This window comes from Nelumbo nucifera, chromosome 3, assembly GCF_055504915.1.
Source record: "Nelumbo nucifera cultivar China Antique chromosome 3, China Antique-T2T, whole genome shotgun sequence".
Lineage (NCBI taxonomy): Eukaryota > Viridiplantae > Streptophyta > Magnoliopsida > Proteales > Nelumbonaceae > Nelumbo > Nelumbo nucifera.
The window spans coordinates 24,042,253-24,069,149 of NC_142651.1; the positions used below are offsets into that span (position 1 = coordinate 24,042,253).

Consider the following 26,897-nt stretch of genomic DNA (forward strand, 5'->3'; position numbering starts at 1 on the left):
TTTCATCCTCTATTGCTTCATTGGCCCCACATAATGATCCCTTTGGTGGTATGTCAGAAGAGAAGATTTGGCAACTTATGTCCTCGACCATCTCTTCCGCTTTCTCTACTATTGGTATGTCTAGTAAGTCTCCTCCCTTTTGTCCTTCATCAAACCATCCTTGGATCATTGACTCAGGTCAGGCGCCTCTAACCACATTACAGAGGCCTCCTTTGGCTAGTCTCCTAAACCCCATTCTCCTAATAGACACATTGTTATTGCAAATGGTGAAATGTTAGATATTCTTGGTTGTGATGATTTGCACTTATCTATTTCTAAGTCTTCTTACTTTCAGTTACCCAAGACCTTATTTGTACCTAAATTGATTACTAATTTGATTTCTGTTGATCAACTTGTCGAAGATGGTAATATTGTCTTGTTTTATTCTGATGGTTGTTTGATATAGGACTAGTAAATTGGGGAGGTGGGGAAGGGACTTAGACTTGGGTCAATTGTTTGCTCTGGAATTTGACAAGAAGGCTCCTTCCACATCCACTTATTGTTTACTTTCTGCTGTAATAATGTCTGGCACTTGTGGCATAGACATCTTGGTCATCCATTTTCTAAGAAACTTTCTTTTTTTGATAAATGAGGGAAATTTTATTAAACCGGGAAATAAGAGTTACATGCAACCCGTGGAAAGGCACGAGATGCGACCTTTCCTTTAAAACTAATTACAGAATTATAAGTACAAAAGAAATTACATTGAAGCCCAAAATAAAGTATCTCGGGAAACCTCTTGTTTTGCAAGTGAATCAGCCAATGAGTTTGCTGATCTGCCTACCCACTGAACTCTGATTGTCATATTCCTTGTTAACCATTTAACCTTTTTGAGAAGATCTCTAAAACCCCAAATAACAGTGTTTGGAACCTTCATCCAACCCACCATCACCTGGGAATCCCCTTCAATAATCAAATTCTCTATGCCTAGCTGATTTGCAAGTTGGATTCCTTGTACAACAGCCAGTAATTCGGCCCTTAAAGAGTCTCCCACACCCGCAGGACCTGAGTACAGAGATATCACGTTACTATCTTTGTTTCTCAACACTCCTCCTATGCCTGAAGGTCCTGGATTTCCTCGGCTACTTCCATCAATGTTGAGCTTGATAAACTCCTCCCCTGGTGGCATCCATTCAACCCCATGTCTGTCCTTCCTGGTAGAAGTATTAGCCATTGCTAACCAACTTCTCCATAGGTCATCAAAAGAGTATGTATCAAAGATCTTTAGAGTTTTCAGCCACTGAATTGCCCTTGTCAAAATACTTTCTTGAACTTCTGAGAAGCTCCTTTCTTTTTCACAAAAGATTCTGGTGTTCCTTTCTTCCCAAACAGTCCACAACAAAGTTGCTCTTATGCACTTCCAAATAATTCTCCCTCTTTGTGTGCCATTCAAAAATAGATGGACTAAACAACAAACTAGTATCAGATGGCAGGTTCCACCTACACTCAAACAACGTAAGAATCCAATTCCATTAAGCTATATAGCAAAGGAACAAGAGATCAGTAAGTGGTGACAGTCCTCATTCTGAGATTTACAAAGAACACACCAATTTAGTCTTCTCTTTTGTAGGTTTTCAAAGGTGTTAATCTTACCATAATAAACTTCCCAACAAAAAACAACAATCTTTAGGGGAATGGGCCTAGTCCAAAATTCTTTAACTGGGAAATTCTGAGGTGCAGAAGTGGAACAAAGGGACTTGAAGAAAGAGGAGCAAGTGAACAAACCATTCGGTTTAGGGGTCCAAATTCTTGTGTCAGGTTTGAGGGGATCTAAACAAATAGATTCAAGTGAAGACAATAAATCTGAAACACAAGCACTTTCATCATCACGTAACCCTCTACAGAAACCAAAATCCCAGTTTAGGGCCAAAGAAGAGTCTGAGTAGGAAATAAAACTGGAAATCGGCTCTTCCTTATAAAGGGAAAGAGAGTAAAGAGAGGGAAAAAGGTCTTTAAGAGGTTGGTTTCCCACCCAAATGTCTTCCCAAAAAAGAACATTGTGTCTAGAATTAGCATCATACCTGATGAAATTGAGAAAATGAGGTAGAATTCTAAGAAACTTGATTATTTGTTTACCTCTGGTAGTTTACCAATTTCTAATACTTCTCTTAAGAATATTAACAAAGTGTGCATTACTTGTTGTTTATGCAAGAGCCATATTTTATCTTTTCCGTCTCATTTTGAACATGTAACTGTTCCATTTCAATTAATACATAGAGATGTTTGGTTATCTCTAGTTATCTCTAGATTGGGGTACAAGTACTTTGTGACTTTCATTGATGATTGCACCCATTTTACTTGGATTTATTTTCTTTACAAGAAATCTGAGGTATCCTCTACATTCAAACTATTTCAGGCACACATTACAACTCAGTTTAAAACCAACATATGTATTTTACGATCAGATTCAGGGGGAAAGTACTTTGATGAGGATTTTCAAGATTACTTGAAACAACAAGGTATCTAGTCCCATAAATTCTGTCCAGTACTCCATAAAAAAATGGAGTGGTAGAAGAAAGAATAAACACATTTTGAGTGTAGTCAGAACACTCTTGCAAGATTCCCATGTACCCTCCTGGTTTTGGCTGGAGGCGGCCAGCACTACTGTGTAACTTATAAACTTTCTTCCATCATCAGTCCTAGACAATTCTTCTCCTTTTTAGTACATTCTTCATCGTCCTTCAGACTTTTCCATGCTTTGGGGATTTGGTTGCGTTTGTTTTGTTCATCTTCTGCCCCAAGAACACGCTAAGCTAACTACTCAAGTAGCTTTGTGTGTTTTTGTGGGTTATAGTCCTGATCACAAGGGCTCCCTTTGTTGTGATCCCACAGCTCGTAGCATTCGGATATCCTGCAATATTATTTTTCTTGAGAATGTGTCTTTCTTTGAGCATATTGTTAAGTGACCCGTTCCTTCTACTTCTTTGTTGCATAGTTTTGACTCTATAGATTCTTCAAAAGCTCCTGCATCACTTTTGTAGAAATTTCAGATTTATTTTCAGAAGCAATGGCCTATATCAACACCTATGCCTCTTTCCTCTCCACCACCGGCTACAGGTCTAGTTATTCCATCCATTCTTGTAAGTTCCTCTGTCCCTCCATTTGAAACCACTACTTCCACTACACCTACATTGCATCGTTCTTCTAAAATTTCTCGACCTCCTAACCACTGTGTTTTCTCTTTGGACCATAGCTCTTTTTTCTGCTGTATTGTCCACCATAGATATTCCTTAGTCTTACTAGTATGCTATAGAAATTTCTCATTAGAAAGATGCCATGGACTTGAAATTCAGGCTCTCCTTGAGAATGATACCTGGGAACTGGTTAAAGCTCTTCCTGAAGCATCTATTATTTGTAGTCGGTGGATTTATTCAATGAAATTAAAGTCAGGTGGAAGGCTAGGTAGATACAAGGCGAGACTTGTTGCTCAAGGCTACAAGTAGGAGTACATGATAGACTATGAGGAGACCTTTGCTCTAGTGCCAAAGATGACTAATGTTCAACTTCTATTGCCATCTTTGTCGCTAAACAATGGGAGATCCATCAAATGGATGTGAAAAATGCATTCTTACATGGAGAGTTAAAGGAGATTGTGTATATGAAGCTTCCTTCCGGATATTGTATTGATCCCCATCTTGTATGCCTCCTCAAGAAATCCTTGTATGCCCTTAAACAAGCACCTAGAGCTTGGTTTGAGAGATTTCACTTTGTTATAACTGATGTTGGCTTCGTCCAGAGCTCATCTGATTACTCCCTTTTTACCTTGCATCGGGACCAGGGAGTGACTATACTTCTCTATGTTGTTGACATCATCATTACTGGAAGTGATGTAGAAGGGATTGTTAATTTGAAGAGACTTCTCAATGAATTTTTTTAAATGAAGGGCTTTGGTCACTTGACTTACTTTTTGGGACTGGAGGTTAGTCATAACTCTCATGGTTACTTTGTCAAATGTCAATCAACATAAATATATGGCCGACCTTGTCAACATGGCTTAACCTCACTGATTCCAAGATAGTTGACACTCCCTTGGAGATTAATGTGAAACTCAGTAAGGATGATGGGTCCCCTCTTGAAGATCCTACTCTTTATCACCAGTTGACTCTCATGGTTACTTTGTCAATCAACATAAATATGTAGCTGACCTTGTCAATATGGCTTAACTTCACTGATTCCAAGATAGTTGACACTCCCTTGGAGATTAATTTGAAACTCAATAAGGATGATGGGTCCCCTCTTGAAGATCCTACTCTTTATCACCGGTTGGTGGGTAGTCTAATCCATTTTACTATGACTTGGCTAGATATATCTTATGTAGTCCAGATTGTAAGTCAAATTGTGTTGTCTCCACGACAACCACATTTGTCTACAGTCTATCGGATTATCAGATATGTGCAGGGGACCTTATCTCATGGCTTGTTCTTCTCTTCATCATCTTCTATTAGCTTTACTGCCTATGCTGATGTTGACCGGGCAGTTTGCCCAAACATTCAGAGATCTACTACGTGTTGGTGTGTTTTCTTAGGCGACTCTCTTATCTCATGGAAATGCAAGAAACAGTCTATAGTATCAAAATCCACTGAAGCTTGAGTATAGAGCCACGTCCTCGGTGTGTGGTGAGATCATTTGGCTCAGGGCTTTCCTACATGATCTTCTACATGAGCCTCCACCTTCAGTTCCTCTCTTTGTAGACAATATTAGTGCCGTCAAGATTGCATCCAATCATATTTTTCATGAGCGCACAAAGCACATAGAAGTTGATTGCCATTTCATTCGTGAGCTCCTCCTTGCTGACATTATCTATCTTCCACATGTGTCTTCTGGCCTCCAACTTGCCAACTTGTTGACAAAAGCCATGACTCAAGCTAGACTCATTTCTTATGGGCAAATTGATGCTCATCCCTAGGCATCAGTTTGAGAGGGAGTGGGAGTGTAGAGATAAAGAGAGCTAATGGGGGGTTGTTTTTGTCTTTTTTTATGTTTTCTTGTAGATTACATTCTTTCTGTTCTGTTGTACACTATTATTTGTATATTAAGGACAGTTGAAAAACAGTTCACTTGATGTATGGAACTGTTTGAGATTAGATGCAAAACAGCAAAACAGCAAACAAGAGAGGAAGAGAAGAGAGAGAGCTGCTCCAATGAGTGTTAGAGAATGAGAGGTTCGAACATTACCTCTCTCTAACACTCTAAACATCTTATTAATAAGTTAATCTTTGACAAATTATAGAGAGGCCCTTGAGTGAGCAGGAAAATACAAAAAACAGAATATTACAGAGTATGGGCCCAGAATAAGGCCCACAACAGAGAGAAACATAACATAACATAAAATGACAGTCTATGGGTCATTCGGCCCATCTTCTCTACACTCCCCCTCAAGTTGAGCATAGATGTTAATCATGCCCAGCTTGCCAGTGTCATGTTGAAGCATTGCCTTGGAAATGGCCTTGGTGAGAAAATCTGCCAATTGTCCTTCAGAAGTAATGAATGGAAGACACACTTCACCGGAGGAGACTCTTTCACGAATAAAGTGTCTATCAACCTCAATATGTTTGGTTCTATCATGTTGTACCGGGTTGTGAGCAATGTTGATGGCAGCCTGATTATCACAGTACAACATCATGGGTTTGTCATGATCTACCCCAAGTTCTTCCATTAAGGACCTTAGCCACAACAATTCCGAGACTCCATGTGCCATGGCTCTATATTCTGCTTCTGCGGAGGATCGAGCCACAACTGTTTGTTTCTTACTCCTCCAAGAGACAACATTACCAGCCACCAGACTGCAATACCCTGAAGTAGATCTTCTATCATCAATATTTCCAGCCCAATCAGCATCAGTATAGGCTTCAAGTTTCAGATGACCATGTTTGGCAAATAGAAGTCATTTTCCTGGAGAGCCTTTCAGATAGCACAAAATCCGTTCTGCTGCTGCCATATGGGTATCTCTAGGAGCATGCATGAACTGGCTAATGCAACTGACAGCATACGCAATATCTGGCCTAGTCATGCACAGGTACAAAAGCTTCCCAAGAAGTCTCTGGAAGACCCCTTTGTCTTCTAACAAAGTTCCATCCGAAGCTGAAAGTTTGTGACTCATATCAATAGGAGTTGCAGCTGGTCTTGCACCCAATTTGCCAGTTTCAAACAACAAATCAATGACATATTTCCTCTGGGAAATAAGAATCCCATCCCTGGATCTGGCAACTTCTATGCCAAGGAAATATCTCAACTCCCCCAGATCCTTGATCTCAAATTTTGTACGGAGGAAAGACTTAAGGCCCAGAATGCCTGAGGCATCATCACCGGTCACTATAATGTCATCAACATACACAATGAGATACACTGCTAGAGACCCACTTTTCTTCACAAAAAGAGTATGATCTGACTGTGTCTGAACATAGCCGAATTTAACAAGTGCAGCTCTAAATCTCTCAAACCAGGCTCTAGGAGATTGTTTGAGGCCATAAAGAGATTTTTTCAGTTTACATACCTTTCCTTGCATATCTTTCCCATACATTCCTGGAGGAAGACACATGTAGACCTCCTCATGTAAATCACCATTCAGAAATGCATTCTTTACATCTAACTGATAGAGAGGCCAATCAAAGTGAGCTGCCAGAGATAAAAGAACCCTCACAGATGTCATCTTAGCAACAGGGGCAAAAGTTTCCAGATAGTCAATCCCATATGTCTGTGTGTAGCCCTTTGCAACAAGTCTGGCCTTGTACCTCTCAATAGTCCCATCTGCCCTGTATTTAATGGTAAAAACCCACTTGCATCCAACTGGATCCTTCCCTTCAGGCAAATCCACCACCTCCCAAGTACCATTTTCATGTAGAGCATCCATTTCAGCCTGCATGGCATCTCTCCATTCTGGAATCCCAAGAGCTTCTGATACAGACCTAGGAATGGGGTTAGAAGCAACTGAAGAGAGGTAGGCACAATATGAAGGGGAAAGTAGGTCGTAAGAAAGGTGTTTGGAAATGCAGTGTGCAGTACACTTCCGCTTTCCTTTCCTAACAGCAATGGGGACATCAAGATCTGGGAAGGAGGATTCCAAGGGAGCTGAAGCAATACCTGTTATCTCATCTGTGATTGGGAGGGTATGAGCCTCATCTGTTGTAAGGGAAACCACTTGCTCATTCCTGGGTCTCTGTCTTTGATACACTTTGGGATTATGGGTAGGACGAGGAGGTAAAGAGATAGGAGCACTAGGACAAGAAGAATGAAGTGGCTGATCCTCCTTTGATTCATTTTGTGAGGATACAGATTTGTCAAGAGACTGAACTGGGACAGGAAGGGGAAGAGCAAAAACTTGTGACAGACTCTCCCCCTGTTGACAATGTCCTTCCTGAGAGGAACCATAAAAAGGAGAAAGTTCATCAAAGGTAACATCCATAGAGACATGTCTGGTGCCAGTCTTTGGATCAAAACAACAATAACCCTTTTGTGTGGGGGAGTAACCAAGGAAGATGCATTTGTGGGCTTTTGGTTCAAACTTGTGTCTCTGCACACTTGGAATGTGAACATAACAGGTACAACCAAACACACAAAGAGGAATTGGGAAGAGATCCTTATCTGGATGAAGAAGACTGAAGGGGGATTTAAACCCTAAAACCCTGGATGGCATACGGTTTATTAGATAGGTAGCAGTAAGTACAGCATCACCCCAAAATCTTGTGGGAACATGTGAGGCAAATAAAAGGCTCCTTGCAACCTCAACAATATGTCTATTTTTCCTCTCAGCAACTCCATTTTGTTCAGGGGTTCTAACACAGGAGCTTTGGTGAATAACCCCCATGTCAGAGAGATACAAGGATAAGCTCTTCTCAAAATACTCTTTTGCATTGTCAGATCTGAAAACCTTAATTCTGGTACCAAATTGAGTTAAAACAAGCTCATGAAATTGCCTCACAAGTCTCGGGACTTCGTCTCGGGATTTCATTAAGTATATCCAAGTGAATCTAGAAAAGTCATCAATAAACAGGATAAAGTATTTGTAGCCCCCCATAGAGGGTAAGTGGTAAGGCCCCCACACATCAGAGTGTACAATATGAAAAAGAAAAGAGGATCTTTTATTGCTCATTGGGTAATTTTTTCTACAATGCTTTGACAACTGACATGACTCACAACTGAGACTGGACACACTGACTCCCTTAAACAGTTTGGGAAACAAATGACTTAAAGCAGAAAAAGGTAAATGACCCAACCGACAATGACTCAACATAATTTGACTGACAGACTCTGAAGAAGTAGAACCAAAAGCAACATTCTTGGGATTATCAAAGCATTGGCCAGGGGTGTCAAGCAAGTATATTCCATTCGCTTCATGGCCACTCCCAATCACCTTCCGAGACTTCAGGTCCTGAAACACACAGTGAGAAGGGAAAAAGGTTACACAACAATCCAATGACTTGGTCAAGCTACTTACAGATAACAAGTTGGTATTTAACTTAGGTACATGAAGAGTGGAAGATAAAAGTAAAGAGTCTGTAGGCTTGACAGTTCCCTTGCCAGAAATGGGGGCAAGAGAACCATCAGCTAAGGTGATTTTGTCACGACCAGGAAGCAAATCATATGACACAAACAAAGTGGAAAGGTTGGTCATGTGATCAGAAGCACCTGAGTCAATGATCCAAGGGGTCTTGGGATTACCTGAGGTAGATGCATGGTTAGCAGAAGCCCTTATACCTGAGTGAGCAAATGCAGTGGTGGCTGGACTTCCAGAAGGGTTGGATGATGAAGTTACACCTTCAAGCTGGCTGATCATCCTTCCAAACTTCTCATATTCAGCTTTCATGGCTGCCAATTGTGCACTTGCAGACTCAGACTCTGTATCTGTACTTGTGGCAGTATGTGCACTTCCTGTCTTTCTATTGTCATTCTTCTTCTGGAATCGGATAGGAACAAGACTGGGATGCAATTTCCAGCACTTGTCCTTAGTGTGTTTCGGCTTCTTGCAATATTCACACACCACCTCCTTCTTTCCTGTGCCACTGCTGACCAAAGCATATGCTTGAGACAATGAAACATCTTCCTTGGACAAGATGTTTTGCTTTGTAATGTCATATTCAGAATTGAGCCCTGTCAAGAACTCAAAGACCCTATTCCTTTCAACCAATTTCCTATATGTTTCAGCATCCTTAGGGGTATCCCATGTCACGGCCTCTATCAAGTCAATTTCTTGCCATATAGATTTTAGGGCTGAGAAGTATGCTGCAAGTGATTTCTCCCCCTGTCTTAGAATCTTCACATCACTTCTCAGTTTGTAAGCTCTGGCAACATTCAACTTCTGGGAGTAAGTTTCTGCAACACTATCCCAGATTTCTTTAGCCGAGTTCATTCACAAGTAATGTTGGCTAATCTGTGGCTGCATTGAGTTCACAAGCCACCCAATCACTGTGTAATTCTCCTGCACCCATTTCTCATAAGAGGGATCCTCCTCTGGGGGAGCTTTCTTGCTCCCAGAGATAAACCCCCACTTTCCTCTACTGCAAATATGAATTTTTACGGATTGTGACCAGGCCAAATAATTGGTTCCATCCAATTTAACTGTAGTTACAGCCAACAAGGAATCAGTTGTAGTTCCCAAATTATGTCCATATTCAGCAGTGCTCTTGTTCTCAATTTCTGAGAAGTCCATTATGTAACAGCTTCAATTAGGGTTTCGGCAGGCCTTTAAAAGTGATTTGATTTCAAAGAACTCAGATTGAGTTGAAACAGTAGCAAACACAACAGCACACAAACTCAGTTCAGAACTGACAGCCGTGAGAACCAAGTTCGGTGGCAGCACTTTCAAAGAGAAGAAACCCTGATTCAGCCTTCAAGGAACAATCAGCAGGCCTCCAAACAATATGTATTCTTGGTTCCCAACAGTAATTTTCCAAGGAGAACAAAGAAAACAGTCCACAGTACCTAAGAGGACTTTTTACAAACAATATGTATGCAACAGTCAACACTTCACTGTTAACAAGCATAAATCACTTCAAGAACACTTTGTCTAGGTCCAAGGAGCAGCTGAACTAAAGTAGAGGCTTGTACCACTTAATTTAGATCAGTTTTTCAGCAGTTTGGAAGCCCAATAACAGCCGAACCACACTTCTAGAATAACCCAGAAATCAGTCCAGCAACAGTGGGCCGAATGGAGGTGTGCTTTGAATGCTTTAACAGTCCTCCCAAATAACAAAAATAACTCAGCAAAGAACTGAGAAAACAACTTACAGTATCTCTGGTTTGAACTTCAAACCAGGCTGAACACTTTGTTCTCTGAGCTAGCTTTGAAATCCCTTTTCTCTGATTTCAAATCAGGCTAAAAAACTTTCTCTCTGATTCCTCCTGGTCACCGAACCCTTCTCCAAGTGTATAGAAACTTGGGCACCCTCCAATGACCTCCAAGAACCAGGCGAATGACTGTAAACATTCAGCCCTAGAACCTCCTCATGCAGTTGGCTGAACTAGAACCACATGAGGGACATGCCAAGCAACGACCCACTCTGATACCAAGTTGAAAAACAGTTCACTTGATGTATGGAACTGTTTGAGATTAGATGCAAAACAGCAAAACAGCAAACAAGAGAGGAAGAGAAGAGAGAGAGCTGCTCCAATGAGTGTTAGAGAATGAGAGGTTCGAACATTACCTCTCTCTAACACTCTAAACATCTTATTAATAAGTTAATCTTTGACAAATTACAGAGAGGCCCTTGAGTGAGCAGGAAAATACAAAAAACAGAATATTACAGAGTATGGGCCCAGAATAAGGCCCACAACAGAGAGAAACATAACATAACATAAAATGACAGTCTATGGGCCATTCGGCCCATCTTCTCTACAAGGACATAATGGTTCTTTTACCATAATAATATAAATACTAATTCTGGAGTGACGATTGGCACACTTCGACACTCCTACCAAACTGCTGTCTTCTTCTCCTATTGATTCATGATCTGACTTTGACACCACGACCCTTGCCACGATCAAGTATATTGTATTTTAAAAATAAGGTATAAAGCATACAGAGATGGTTAAGGAATCTGAGGCTGTGGTTTGGCGATACAGGGACGAAGCCAAGAAGTTCAAGTGGTTAACCACCAGCATGACCATAAAGACACAGTGGTTTCAAAGGTCGGCTAGTGGGTTGGATGATACCCTAGCCAAAGAGCTGGTTGATCAGGGATAGTTGTGTTGGCATAGTTGTAAATTGAGATTGAATTAACTTGAGGTGGCAGCTTGCATCTCTCTAAGGGATGCTTGTTCCGTTGTATATTGTAGTGAGAATGGGCCGAATGGGCCTTAGTGTTCTTTATTTCTTTTAAGTAGTGTTTAAAGTTATATTTGTTAGTTATGGGCCTTCCTTTGTTTTCCTTAATTATTTTTTTAGTGCTGGCCGCCCCATTAAGGGCATCCAAGTAATTGTACTTAATCTTAGAATTAAGTTAATAAAAGTGATGAAGGGGGGCTAGAGAGGGTGGTTGAACTCTTCTTTTCTCTCTTCCCTTCTTTTCTTCTTCCACAACCTATTGCTGAGACTTCTTTCTTCTTCTTTCTCTTTCTCTCTTCCTTATATATCTTCTATAATAAAATTCGTTACAGTTACCTATAAAAAAAAAGTATAAAGCATATAGGATGCACACAAAAAGGATTTAACAAACAAGACAGAAGATGCAAAAGACCTCCATCCTACATGCCTTCATTCCACACAAAGAGCACAAAACACCTAACCATTCCAAGGTCCACACATAAGAAAGCAATTGTAATCATCTTAGTCAACAAAGATGCAACCATAGGGATATACCTACAAAACAAGAAACAGGCACAATTACCCAGCTACTTTGGTTAATGACATTTTATTAGAAATGAGAAAAAATGAATATATATTCAAAGTATTATGCCCCACAGTCGATGGGTAACCCCTTCTGCCTTGTCCCAGCCCCTTTTACTTTCTGCTTTGTTACAACTGACTGTCCCCTAGCTATTCCCACAATGGCTGAAATCTTCTAACCCCTGTCTTATAAAGCGTTATCCAAACAATTGGCTGACCTGTGAATCCAGCTACATTTACTGATTCTTCTTCTTCCTAACTTGTTTTTCTCTCATAGCATTCTGATGCTGCAGCCTGCAAGTAACTCTACCATTGTTCCTTGACCAGCCAATTACAACTTTAGAGTTTCCTTACACAATTAAATTATTGAGACTCAAGGTTTTGCTATTCTTAGGCTGTCAACACCCAATTTTGGCTACCCTTTTGAGCCCAGTCTCATCCAAAAGCCTCAAACCTCGCCCCCTGTAAGAGTTACTTAAACACCCTTAAAAGCTTCTTAAAGACCCCCTGCAACCCCCTTTGATCAAACTAAAATTCAGTTTCAGCCCCTCCCATTTATTGACACCCTCAAATTTCAACTTTGCCACCATGACACCTCACCCAGCCAACCTGACCCTGCCATTAGGCTTTGGATCCCTTAAACCCTCTGCCCAACAAGTTTCACCCCAAGATTCCTTTATTGGACCCTTATTAAAACCCAAATTCCAATTCAAGCTCTCTTAGGGCTGTGTTTGTTTTCGGTGGAAAATTCTTTGATGTAAAACTCAATCAATGGGTTTAAAATTTTAGTGAACCGTTGGAGCTTTTTTGATGTGATAATCGATGTAAATGTACATTGATAAAATCAATGTATTATTTATGTTAGAGTCGATAGATCATGGGTATTTTGATCTTTTGGTTTATCTAATTAGAAGTGAAATGTCTGTTTTATTCAAGTTTAAGTTATATGTCCCATCACTTGTAAGGGACAATACTATCTTTCTTGTAACTCAGTTTATTTAATATAAATACAAAGTGGGTCGATTGGGGAGGTAACTTTTCCTCAACTGGCTGAACCCTTCTTCTTCTCTCTCTTCTCTTCTTCTTCTCTACTTCGGACCTAGAACTGAATAGGATTATTCACATGGTATCAAAGCAATAGGACACCAGTTTTCTTTTCTTTTTTTCTTCTTTTCTCATCACCCTTTCTTCTTCCTGAGTTCGCCGCCAGCCATATCAGGTTTCTTTATTTTTCTCGTAGACTGATTGGAAGCTCGGCAAGGGGCCAAAAAAAAGTGGTCGTTTTTTGTTTTTGGAGGTAAATATGCCTCCGGTTGCTGTGGTGTACTAGATGCCCTCTATTCTGTGATACGAAGAGGACTGTTTGTGGACAGGTATGAACAGTTTTTTTCTTGCCCAGTAGTGGACTGTGGCTGCTGTGTTTGGTCTAGAATACATTTCTGTAGTGGTGTGAATTGATAAGTATGCATGTCAGTTCCTTTTCCTTCTGTTTATACCTGGATATGTGCGTTGAAAGTAGGGTTTTTGATTGCTGAGTTCATGACAGCAGTAGTGTGGTGATGCTATACTTTGCTTAGTAGTGTGTGGTGTGGTGCTGCATAGTCGAAGGTGAATACCTTGTCTATAACAGCGATTCCTTTGTGAAGGAGGAGATTTAGTTGAGATGGCGTCAACCGGAGATGGAAGTGACAATAAAACAGGTGTTATGATTTCTCCAGATTACTTAAATGTTTAAATGACATCTATTAAGTTGAATGGTGAGAACTATGTTCCGTGGGCCAAGTCGGTGGAGGTGTTCTTAAAGGCCAAGAAAAAGGTAAAGCATGTGAGAGAGGAAAAACCTTCCTCTGATTCTCTAGGGCTCAGTGATTGGGAGCAGGAGGATGCTCAAATTATGACCTGGTTATGGAATAGCATTGAAGCTAAAATCAGTGTGAATTTTATGTTCCTAGATACAACTAAAGAAATCTGGGACCATGCTAAGAAACTTTATTCTGGCCAAGATAATACAACTAGGGTATATCAACTGTACTAGGAGTACTTTAATTTGAAGCAAGGCAACCAAAGCTTGGAGGAATACTATGCAAGCATGAGAAATATCCGAAATGAGCTTAATATATATCATCCTTTGACACCAGATGTTCTGGTTTAGCAACAACAGTGAGAGCAGCTTGATGTGACAAGGTTTTTGGCGGGTTTGCTCTTCCCTCACTTGAAGAAGTGTTTTCCCGCCTTAGGAGGATATCTATTGAGTCTATAGAGTCTTCTTCTCTCTCAGACAGATCTGGTTTTGTGGTGACTAGAGGGGGAGGTCGTGGAAATAGAGGTAGTGGAGGTGGTGGCCGTGGATTTCTAGGAAACCGAGGTGGTCCTATGTTTAACCGTGTTGCTGGTCGGAGTGGAGTAATGTACCTAGGAAGTGTACATATTGTGGGTTAGAGGGGCACATTGTTAATTTCTACAATGATTTACATGGTTCAACCAACACTTGGGCTAACCATGTTGTCACTAGTGGTAGTGGTATAGTTAGTGAAAAACAACAAACTGATTAGATTCCCTCCACATCTACTAGTGCTTCTGGGAAGGAGATGGTGAGTGTACCACGTGAGGTATATGAGAAGTTCCTTCAAACATCCTCCATAAATACCCTTGCCCATACAGGTATGGCTTCCAAACCTTCACACTGGATCCTTGACTCTGGAGCCTCGGATCATATGTCTGGGACTCCAAATGTATTTTCTTCACTTTCCTCGTCCTCCACATCCCAAACAGTTACTCTTGCTAATGGTTCTACATCTCCCATTTGTGGTGTTGGTGATGTTGATCTTTCCTCCTTATCTTTATCATCTGTTTTATATGTTCCCAAGTCCCCTTTTAACCTTATGTCTGTTAGTAGATTAACCAAGTCACTTAATTGTTCCATAACCTTTTATCCCTCTTCTTGTGTGTTTCAGGATCTCAAGACGGTAATGAAGATTGGTGGAGGGCATGAGGCAGGTGGATTGTATTACCTTGATGGTGGTTGCCCGCTAGTAGCATTTCAGCCATGTCTTACTCCTCTTCAATGGCACTGCAGACTTGGTCATCCATCTCTCAACGCCCTGAAGTTGTTGGTTCCGTCCTTAAGTCATCTTTCATCTGGGAAACACCATAGAGTCTCTTTTAGTCCAAGAGTTGATAGTCGTGTCTCAAGTCCTTTTTCTTTAGTTAATTCTGATGTTTGGGGTTCAAATAAAGTAATGCCATACAATGGTTATAAGTATTTTGTACTTTTTGTTGATGACTTTTCAAGGATGACATGGCTCTATCTTATGAAAGATCGCAGTGAATTGTTCTCTATTTTTCAAAAGTTTTATGCTGAAATACATACCCAATTTGGATTTCATATTAAAATCCTTCGCTCCAATAATGCAAAAGAGCACACCTCAACACCATTTCAGCAATACTTAGAGCACCATGGGATAATTCATCAAATTTCTTGTTCCTACACCCCTCAATAGAACAATGTAGTTGAATGGAAGAATCGACACCTACTTGAAACTGCTCGGTCCATGATGCTTAATATGAATGTCCCAAAGCATTTTTGGAGTGATGCTGTCTTAACATCATGTTTTCTCATCAATCGGATGCCCATGTCCATCCTTGGTAGTCAATCCCTTTTCTCAGTTTTGTTTCCCACTTTGTCTTCGTTTCCTTACCCCGAGAGTCTTTGGGTGTGTTTGTTTTGTTCAAAAGTTTGGACCTAGTTTAGACAAGTTAGATGCACGTGCTACTAAATGCATCTTCCTTGGACTCCAGGACTCAAAAAGGTTATAAGTGCTATAACCCTAACTCTCATAACTCATTTGTGTGTTCCGATGTCACTTTCTTTGAATCAGTCCCATTTTTCTCGGGCACTAAGGTTCCTTTTCCTTCCCCTGTGGTTCCACTTCCTGTCCCAGTTGAGGACCCCCTTCCCGTGGTTCCTGTTACAGTTGTGGATCCCTCTCCCGTGCCAGTTACTACTAAGCGACCACCAATTCGACAAGTGTATACTCACAGAAGAGCACCGGCCCCTCCTCCAATTCAGTCCTCATCGACAGATCCTGTGGTTGCACCTTCTCCCTCGGACCTTGATCTTTCTATTGCATTGCAGAAAGGTAAACGTAGTTGTACATCTCATCCTATTTCACATTATGTTTCAGTTGCTCACCGTTCTGCTTCCCATCGCCACTTTATATCCTTGCTATCCTCTGTTTCCATTCCCAAAACTATCTAGGAAGCCCTTACCTCTCCAGGGTGGCGACAAGCAATGGAGGAGGAATTGTCTGCTCTACAACACAATCACACGTGGGAACTTACTACTCTCCTCCCGGTAAGCATGTTGTTGGGTGTAAGTGGGTCTACACAGTGAAGTATCTTCCAGATGGCTGTGTGGAACGATTAAAGGCCAGGTTAGTGGCCAAGGGCTATTCTCAGTTGTATGGTGTGGACTACATGGAGACATTTTATCTTGTGGTTAAAATTGGCTCAGTTCGGGTATTGATTTCCTTAGTAGCTATGCATGACTGGCCTCTCTTGTAGCTTGACATCAAGAATGCCTTCCTGCATGGTGATCTAATTGAGGAGGTATATATGGAGCAACTGCTAGGGTTTGTTGCTCAAGGGGAAGATGGTAAGGTTTGTAGACTTAAAAAGGCAATTTATGGATTGAAACAATCTTCACATGCGTGATTTGGCAGATTCAATGAAGTAGTGAAGAACTTGGGGATGAAACAGTGTCAGGTAGATCATTCTGTGTTCAACCATGACTCAAAAGATGGGAAAATCTTGCTAGTGGTGTATGTGGACGATATTGTCATAATTGGGAGTGACAGTCATGGGATTGGCAGGTTGAAAAAATTCCTACAGGACCACTTCAATACGAAAGATTTGGGTAAGCTGAAGTATTTCCTAGGAATAGAAGTTGCAAGGTCAAGGCATGGAATTAACTTATGTCAAAGGAAATATGTTCTTGACCTACTTGAAGAAACAAGACTGTTAGGTGCTGAACCAATCGAGACACCTATGGAACCAAATGCTAAGTTGAGTATTGATGCAGGTGAAGAGTTTGATGATCCTAGAAGGTACAGGAGGTTGGTGGGCAAGTTGAACTATCTAACTATTACACGGCTAGATATATCATTTGCTGTAAGTATGGTGAGTTAGTTTTTGCAACATCTTCAGATTCCTCATTGGGAAGCAATTTTAAGAATTGTTAGGTATCTGAAGGGTGCTCTAGGTCGTGGTTTGCTATACAAAACTGGAGGAACTCTTGAGATAGAAGGGTATACAGATGCTGATTGGGTTGGTTCTGTATCAGACAGGAGATCAACTACAGGGTATTGTACCTTCCTTGGTGGCAATCTTGTAACTTGGAAGAGTAAGAAACAAATAGTGGTGGCAAGGAGCAGTGTAGAAGCTGAGTATAGGGCTATGGCTCATACCACATGTGGACTAGTATGGTTGAAGAACTTGTTATAGGAGATGGGGTTCTCAGTTGACAAACCCATGAAGTTATATTGTGATAATCAGGCTGCTGTACACATTTCTTCTAATCCAGTCTTCCATGAGAGAACAAAGCATATTGAGGTCGATTGCCACTTTGTAAGAGAGAAAGTGATTAGTGGAGTGATAACTACATGTCATGTGAGCTTAGGAAATCAGTGGGCAGATCTCTTTACAAAGGGGCTGTCTCGGGGTAGAGTAGATTATATTTGTGACAAGCTGGGACTACATGACATATACTCTCCAGCTTGAGGGGAGTGTTAGAGTTGACAAATCAGGGGTATTTTGGTGTTTTGGTTTATCTAATTAGAAGTGAAAGGTCTGTTTTATTCAAGTTTAAGTTATGTGTCCTATCACTTGTAAGGGACAATACTGCCTTTCTTGTAACTCAGTTTATTTAATATAAATACAAAGTGGATCGAATGGGGAGGCAACTTTTCCTCAACTGGCCGAACCCTTCTTCTTCTTCTTCTTCTTCTTCTTCTTCTTCTTCTTCTTCTTCCTCTCTCTTCTCTTCTTCTTCTTCCTCTTCTCTACTTCGAACCTAGAAATGAATATGATAATTCACAATTTACATCGATTATCGATGGAAAAGCCAACTGATGGGATACACTGAAAACAAACGCGTGAAAATATAGACCGGGTGTGGAGTTTTACACTGGTCTGCCTGTGCAAATGCGAACCGACGATGGAGTTTTACGTCGATTCACATTTACACCGAAAACAGACATCGCCTTAATGTTTGAGAATTGTGATTCAAAATTGCTTCCGTCTTTGACTTGTAGCTCTACACCTCATCACCCTAGAGTCATTCCTAATTGTTCAAAATTTCTTATCCAAACTCATCCCCAACCTCAGAACCTTCCTTACCTATCGACCCCAAAGCTACTTAAACTTCCCCTAAGACACCCTGATCTTTCTCGGGTCCATCGAACCCTACCTTTAAACTCTGGACACCTTAACCCCCTACACATTAAATTTCATCTCAAAATAACCTTGCTTCCTCCTTAATCAAACCAAGATTCTTTTCCAGCCCTTCCCATTGGCCAAAGCTCGTCAGTTTCAAATATGACACCATGACACCACCCTCGACCAATCAGCCCTCTCCATTAGATTCTATATCCCCAAAGCCCCTGCCTACCAACATTCACCCTACAAATCCCTCATTTAGCCCTTGATTAAGCCAAGATTTCAGCTCCTCATTGTCCAAGGTTAATCAAGCACTAAACCTCCCTCCTATCAATGTTCTTTGGCCAATCTGATGCCACCACTTGGTTCAGAACCCTAAAAAATATAGGCCCATCAAATTTCACCTAAAACACTCCCATTTGACCCCCTAACTAGAAAGGTTCCATTTCATGCAATCTTGGTGGCTGACTTGCTAAAACTACCCTGCACCCTCATACACCCCCTCATAACATCCTAACCTTCAAAAGGGAATCCCATAGAAGAGTGAATCTTCTCCTCTAAGATTTTGCCCTAAATCCCCAAAGTACCCTCATTCTTTCCACCTAAATTCTAAAACACCCTTCACTTTATATACTTGCCCCACAAATTTACAAAAATACCCCTGATCATTTCACTCTTGTCCTTAAACCCTAAAAATTAAAAGACCAAAATGCCCCTCTTGCATATTTTCTCCCTAAAATATCCTGGCCCACACCTACCTAGACGTTGTTACCCCTAAAATCATCCAAAGCCCCCAACTTACCCCTGTGCAAAAGCTTATAAATAGGGAATGGGGGGCACCCATGAGACCCATCAAACAACACCTTCCCAGGCCCCACTCCCCTTGTACAGCCATGTCACTCCTTTCCTCAATATATCCCTATTCTCATTTTAGTTTCAGCATCACTCCCTTCTTCAATCTCCCTCTTTTCATTTTTAGTTTTAGTGTCCATTCTAGGAAGAGGAAGAAGAAGAAGAAGAAGCAAAGAGCTTGGTCTGAGTCTGCCATGGATGACGGCTAAAACCACCACCATCTTCTCCTATTTCCCTTCTACTCTTCTCTCTTGCTCCCTTCCTCTCTTCTACCATTTTCTTTAGTTCGATATTGCAAATCCCCCTTTCCAGTCTTAAAAGGCGCCTATGAGACACTCCATTCCTTGTTCAATCAAAAGCAAGGAAAGAAGGATGAAGCTTACTCAAGCACCAATTATTCCCAATACAACCATTACTGTTGATCCACTCCTTGCTTGCTTGCTTGCCTGCTTTCCATCCCATGGTTAGCTGACATAGGGACTACTTGGCATGAGATGCTCCACATAGATGCCAAATCACTAGCTTCTCTAAAAAAGCCAGCTAGGAACCACGGTCCAGTTCAGGAAACTTTCACTCACCAATCATTATTTTTTGATTAGCTCATATGCCTGAATTAGACCTCAATTCAAATTGATAATATTGTTGTCACTGTTACCAGTAAAAATCTTGAATTAGACTATAGTGGAGAACTTGCCTCCTTGTTTAGAACTTGGACTTACCTGGTACGCATTTAGAACCCTTTTTTTGGGAGGCATCCAGAACTGTTGGCACAAACTTACTTTCAGCATCCTTTATTTTGTTCAATATTATGCTACTTTGACTTTTTTAGTATTGTTCTCTTGTATTCAGATATTGTTGTTTATGTGATCAGCTCAGGGAAACTATTACTGCTTTGCCAAGAAAGCTAGTAGTCTTTGTTACTCATCACCATCGTGATCATGTTGAAGGCAAGATACTCAGAGTATTAGTGGTTCAGCTAAGAGTTTTTAATTTTTTTTTTTATATTCATAATTATTCTGTAAGTTGACTAGGCATTGACATGTGGTTGATTTATAATTTGTACAAGAAAACTTGTTGTTTGTTGCTTTGTTTTAAATCAAGAAACCATTGTTAATGAGATTGGAGCCAGAAAAAGAGTCGTTGATCTTAGGTTTCTTACTGTTTCATCTCTTAGTAATACTTTTTGTCGTATAGTGTCAGAGGACGAGGATGTTAAGTCCCCTCCTCTCTCTCACACACAGACAGACAGACATGTACACATATTCTAACACATGAACTAACATTTATAATTTATTTGGTATTTTAATAGTTAGGTTTGGTTGAACCATTGCTATTGAATAGACATCTAAGTGGTTCTTGTCCACGATGTCCGAGTACATTATGATCCCATCGAAGAGAGCGCCAAATTCTGAACTAGAGGTTAAATTAGTACTTTTTATGCAAGTAAAAACCAAGAAGAAATCAAAGAGAAGCTGAGAGAAGAGAGAAGAGAGAAGAGAGGAGGAAGAAAGAAAGAAGCTTTGAGGCTCAAAAATCTAGGCGGTGGTGCCTAGTATATTATTTATGTTAGGGTAACAAAGGCTGTACATAAGATAATAATGTAAAAAGATAAAATACTCTTGTGGCACTAATAACAGAATTACAATACTCCCCCTCAAATTGGGTCATAGATGACCATCATATCCAACTTGTTACATAACTCATTGTGCGGAGAACAGTTTAAGGCTTTTTGTATCAGTGTTTTAAAAGGCATGGGAGGCGTACGCCTAGAGGCACACCTCCAGGCGAGGCACCCCCAAAATGCCCTGAGGCATATGCCAAAGGCATTGACACCTTTGAGGTGTAAGCCTCAGGTGCAAGAGGCGTGCGCTTCATACACTTTTTTGATAAGGCATGTTAGTGGTGTATGCCTCATGCACCTCATGCACACCTCATATAAAAAGACAGAAAAAAAGAAAAAAAGAAAAAAAAGGAAAGGAAAGGAAAGGAAAAGAAAGGGAAAAAAGGAAAGGGAAGGGAAGAAAAGATAAAAGATTTTTATTAAAAATAAGGAAAAATGAGATCCTCCTTCTTCTTTCCTCCTCCCCTTCTTCCTCCTCCCCCTCCTCTTAGGGAGGCTTATGCCTCCTTGTGTCTGGGAGGCTTACACCTCCTTGTGTTTTGAACTACCCTCACGCTTCCGTGTTTTAAAACATTGTTTTGTACTTAAGCAAGCTGTTCTTTTGAGCTAACATAGGGTGTACATTACTTCTCTCTTTTCTAGTTTTACCCTAATGAAGTGCTTATCAACTTCAATGTGCTTGATCTGGTCATGGAGAGCCAGGTTTGCATCTATGTTGATTGCTGCTTTGTTGTCTTAGTGTAAGAGCACAGATTGGCACCAGGCCATAGTGCAGAATGGACCATGCGAAACCTATACTTCAGCATTAAAGGAAGAGCAAAGTCGAGATGCTTGTTCATGTGAAATCCACTCACTTAGGTGTTTTCAGAAAATTGATAATCCAGAAAGTAACTTGCATGCGAGACATGTTTGTTCTTTGTTCATGGGAAAGGAAAGCACCTGTACCGTGCAATTCATGTGGCCATAACTCTCTTTAGCTAACCTTAAAATGTGACGTGGTGTGATTGATTTGGGCAGATGATCTTAGATGTGTAGATCTTTTGTTGTAAACAACAAAGTAAGTTGAAAGAAAAGACAAAAAGGGAATAGTAAGAAATAAAGCTTTGTCAACTAAGAAGTTCCAAAGCTTCTATAAATAGCCCAATAGAAAAGGGATACCGATCGGATATTTTCCAGACAAGACAGCAGTCTTAATCTTGAGTCTAAGGAGTGAGAGCACTTTTTTGGAGCAAAACCTTAATCTTTAATAGGGCTCTACTAAGCTTTCTGATAGGCCCTCAACTACCCACTCGGGCCCACAACAGGAAACCCAGGCCCAAGACACACAGCAAGTCAGGCCCAGAAGTCCCACACGTCAGTCCAGAACACCACACGAATCACACGGGTGGCACCACCCAATACATTCATATATAGCCGACACCCATGTATTTGAAAAGTAATCATAGACTGAAAATGCTTAGAAGCGGTTACAGTTGTAGCTGGCCATTTATTATATAGGCCAATGAACGAATGCTGGAGGGGTGTGAATGAATCATTGAGATTTCTCTTTCTCTCTCTCTCTCCCCCTCTCTTTCTCTTTCTCTTCTCTCGTCTTCTACCTCTCGTCCATTTCAGGAGGGCGAGCTCCCTCACCAGCTCACTGGTGACAGAACAGCAACGGGCCTTATCAATTGGTATCAGAGCCACCCAGATCCATGGATGTGCAGATGACAAGGCTTGAAGACAGTCTCAGTCGTCTTGAGGGAAGTCAGAGGAATCAGAAAGGAATTCTGGCCGAGCTGAAGATGGTTTTAGACAGGCTTGGCACGATGGTCTGTTCTCTAGAAGAGCGTAGTCGCCGAGCTCCCTCCGTCAACACTCATTTCGGAGAAAATGGAGGATCGAAGCTGATAGAGAGCATTGGAAAGCCAATAACGACAATGAGATCATCATCAGAAGTTGAGACATCAGAAGTTGAGACTTCAACCCTAGCAACGAGCTCAGTGATGTTAGGTGACAAAATAGGGGAGGAGGAACAGAAGGGCAGTGTGAAGATTATAACCCCATCCATTGTTATCCATGTAGCTCAACCCCTGGTCCCTGTTCTCTTCCCTCTCACTCTCTCGCTTAAATCGAGCCAGTCCATACCCAGCCCAGGTCCGTCTCAGTTGTTCAACCTCTGGTCATCATTTTCGTTGGCGGCAACCATAACCCGACCCATCTCACCATGCCACCTGAAACCCGTCTCTGGCCACCCTCCAGTTTTACAGATCCCTGTTCTTTCTCTTCTTCCTTGGCTCCCTAGTGACAACCATGAGTTCTGGTTCATTGTTGGAGTTAGGCCCGGGGGTCACGGAACCTTCGACCACGAAGATCGCATTGGACGTGTGCTTGTTTCAACCAATTTACGATGTTGGCAGATTCTTTCGATCATTGACAGTGATGCCAAAATAGCTAAGGAAGACTCAATGATTTGGGTTTTGGTTCCAACAGAACCTCTAGACACAGGTCAACAACGAAAGGGGGAAATGATAGGTAATGGGGAGAATCCAAGCATCTTTAACGTAGTCGTTGTTCACCTTGTCCGTTCTAGCATCTCCAGTAGTGCCATATCTATAGCTGGGTGGATGTTGTTGTTGTGAGTATGTTCAGGCAGTTTGGAGTTGGATTAATTAGTGCTCGTCTTGTTGCTACGAAGAAGAGATTTGCCATTGTCATCATTGTCCCGGTCTCAGCCACGCTCACACCAAAGAAGATGAATCATGAAGATTTTTGCCAAATTGCTTCTGTATGTACGGAGCAAATAGGTCCAAGGTGTCGACGGTTTTTCAGCCCTTCAAATTTTATGAAGTCTGAGAAAGATGAGTCTGGAAGAATTTCCATCCTGCTGTTTTACCTTTATGTGATGCGCACAGTTTCCCTCACTAAGGCGAGAATTGATATGAGCGAGCTTGATGAGGATTTTGATGGTTTCCTTCACTCTCATGAAATGGAGGTCTACATTAGAGATCTTAATCCTAATTTGACACAACGACGAGGTAGGCCTGCAGGTTCTATTCAAATGAACTACCGCATAGCTGCATGCAAATTTCTCTTCCTTTGTGATCCTCACAGGCGAGGTAAAGCATGCATAAAGAAGGAACTACTTAGTAACTGCCTCCAGGAACTCATGGAACTGCACCAAGAAAGTGAGGAAGAAGTCACTGATACTGAAAACTGGTTCTCATTGACATCCGCCCAACGGATATATGATATGATTCTTGCTCTAGATAAAGTTCTGAATGGGACATTGAGCAAGCAGGAGCTTCAAGAATATGCAGATGGTACATTGACAGAAATATTCATCAAGCGGGCATTTGATAAACATGTTCGGCATGGCAAAAATGGTGGTGGTGGTGATAATGCACGGAAGATGGATTTTGAAAGTTTCCTTGACTTTGTTTTGGTCCTAGAAAATAAAGATACACCGGGAGGATTGACATATTTGTTTCGGTGTCTTGATCTCCATGGAAGAGGGTACCTTACAACAGCTGATATCCACACACTTTTCAGAGATGTACGTCAAAAATGGATCGAGGGAGGGAACTACGAGCTGCACATTAAGGACGTAAGAGATGAGATATCAAGATTCCTTAAATTGCATATGCAGAGAGCACAACAGCGCATGGAGTTGGCCTACGACCGCAATCACCGGGAGCTTGAATTGGCAGTTGGGGATTGGGTCTATTTGAAGTTCCAGCCTTACCGGCAAGCTTCAGTAGCCCGACAAGTTTGGCAGAGATTAGCTCCTAAGTATTTTGGCCCATTCATGGTGAATGAACGAGTGGGACAGGTGGCTTACAAATTGGGGCTTCCCACTTGCTTGAAATTACACCCGATTTTCCATGTTAGTATGCTGAAGCCTTATCTAAGCCCTACAACTAAGGTCAGCCCAACCCTTCCGCAATTCACAGAAGATGGGGGTATACTGATTGAACCACGACAAATCAGAAATGTAAGAGGGGTCAAGATAGGCAAGAAGTTACACAAGCAGGCCCTAGTCATCTGGAAAAACTTGCCACCAAAAATGCCACTCAGGAGGACTATGACAAACTACAAGATCAGTATCCCCACATCAACCTTGAGGACAAGGTGTTTCTTGAAGAAGGTGGGACTGATAGGCCCTCAACTACCCACTCGGGCCCACAACAGGAAACCCAGGCCCAAGACACACAGCAAGTCAGGCCCAGAAGTCCCACATGTCAGTCCAGAACACCACATGAATCACACGGGTGGCACCACCCAATACATTCATATATAACCGACACCCACGTATTTGAAAAGTAATCATAGACTGTGAAAATGCTCAGAAGCGGTTACAGTTGTAGCTGGCAATTTATTATATAGGCCAATGAACGAATTCTGGAGGGGTGTGAATGAATCATTGAGATTTCTCTCTCTCTCTCTCTCTCCCTCTCCCTCTCTTTTTCTTTCTCTTCTCTCGTCTTCTACCTCTCGTCCATTTCAGGAGGGCGAGCTCCCTCGAACCAGCTCACCAGTGACAGAACAGCAGCGGGTCTTATCACTTTCACTACTTGTCTCACCTTCTTTTCAATGAATATTCAGGGGGAAAACTCTTGTAGTTTCTCCATTCGCAATCCTTGACTTTCAAACCTAACCGACCAAGCCAACCCCTACACATAGTAAAGTGACATAGGGCTGCTTGCAACAAATACTAGCTCTCCCAACAAGTTCTTTATTGATAGTACTTTTTCAACCCCATGTGTCATGGCCCTGTGCTCTGCTGTGGTGCTAGATCTGGCAACCACACCTTGCTTCTTGCTTGTCTATGTAACCAAATTACCCTCTACAAAGGTACAATACCCACTAATAGACTTCCTGTCATCAATAGACCCAGCCTAATTTGCATCAGTGTACACCTCTACTTTCATGTGGCCTTGTTTTGTAAACATTAAACCTTTCCTTGGGATGTTTCTTCAAGTACCTGACTACTCTTTTCGCAAGTTGCAACGTCAAGGTAGGAAGTTCTAGGGGCATGCATATGTTGATTGAGGACCCCTATAGCATAAGCAATGTCTAACTGAGTTGTTGACAAGTATAGAAGTCTTCCTAGCAGACATTGGAATTGCTTAATGTCTAGTAAAATCTCACCCTCATCATTACTTAGTCTGTGGTTCACCTCAATAGGAGTGTTGGCTGCTTTGCTCCCAACTTGCCAATATCTTGGACAAGGTCTAAACTCTAGAACATATTTCCTTTGATAAATGAAGATACCCTTCTTTGAATGGGCAACCTCAATCAAGGAAATAATGATGGGGATGTGGATCTTTCACCTCAAATTGTGTGGCCAAGAAATCCTTCAGTCTCTGTATCTCTAAATCCCAATCTCCAATGATAACAATATCATGCACATAAACTATTAGGGCAACAATCTTACCTTGGTCAACAAAATATTATTCTAGTAATAGTTTTAAAACCAATGCCCCTTGAAAATCTTATATGAAATAAAAAAAAACCAGGTTGAAATTATATTAATGACATGATACCTGTTAATTATCAAAAAAAAAAAATCTTATACGAAATAAGGAATGACAGTAAAAAACCATGTTGGAATTTGTTAGAGTTGGCTGTAGATGGGTAGTATAGGCATTTTACATTAAGTTATATGTTAAATGTAATTATGAGTAGATCTTGAGTTAGCTGATGTGTTTCTCACTTAAGCGAGGGCATAAGAGTAATTCTGATTTGTTTAGAAATATATAAATAAAGTCTGGCTGACTAGAGAAGATAGATTTTTCTCTCTAGTTCGACTAGAACAGTTTTCTCTGAAATCGTATTATTATTATTACTATTATTATTATGATCTGAAATCGTATGGACACTATATCTGAATTCTATCATGGTACCAGAGCCACGATAACTAGTTCAGATCAACCTTCTTTTTCTCCCTCTATTCAGCGCATACTCTCCTTGGGTTTTGCAGAATTCTCATTGATAGCTAGGAGTTTCACAGAAAGAAAAAAAAGGACTGATCGTTTTCTTGTTCTGGGGTTTTTCATGCCTCCAATGAGTGAAGTTGTTGTGGTTTTGTGTGGTTGGTAGAAAATCCTCTACTCGGCAGTTCGAAGAGGGCTGGTTTCAGGTGTGAGG

At 41.1% G+C, this 26,897-nt stretch overlaps 1 protein-coding gene and 1 pseudogene across 4 annotated transcripts in view; both read left to right on the forward strand.

The window, feature by feature from the left end:
• LOC104602551 (Metallo-hydrolase/oxidoreductase superfamily protein) overlaps positions 1 to 26,897 on the forward strand; it is a 68,564-nt gene that overhangs the window by 12,903 nt on the left and 28,764 nt on the right. For 3 of the 4 annotated variants that reach the window (XM_019198766.2, XM_010266295.3, XM_010266283.3), the window contains exon 5: positions 20,019 to 20,094. In XM_019198766.2, coding sequence (XP_019054311.1) covers positions 20,019 to 20,094 — 76 coding nt within the window. Of the gene's footprint in view, positions 1 to 14,814; positions 15,376 to 20,018; positions 20,095 to 26,897 lie in introns of those variants that run through there. The other variant, XM_088902332.1, reaches the window with a different exon arrangement.
• Positions 23,262 to 25,165, forward strand: LOC104602722 (putative serine/threonine-protein phosphatase 2A regulatory subunit B'' subunit TON2 pseudogene; annotated as a pseudogene).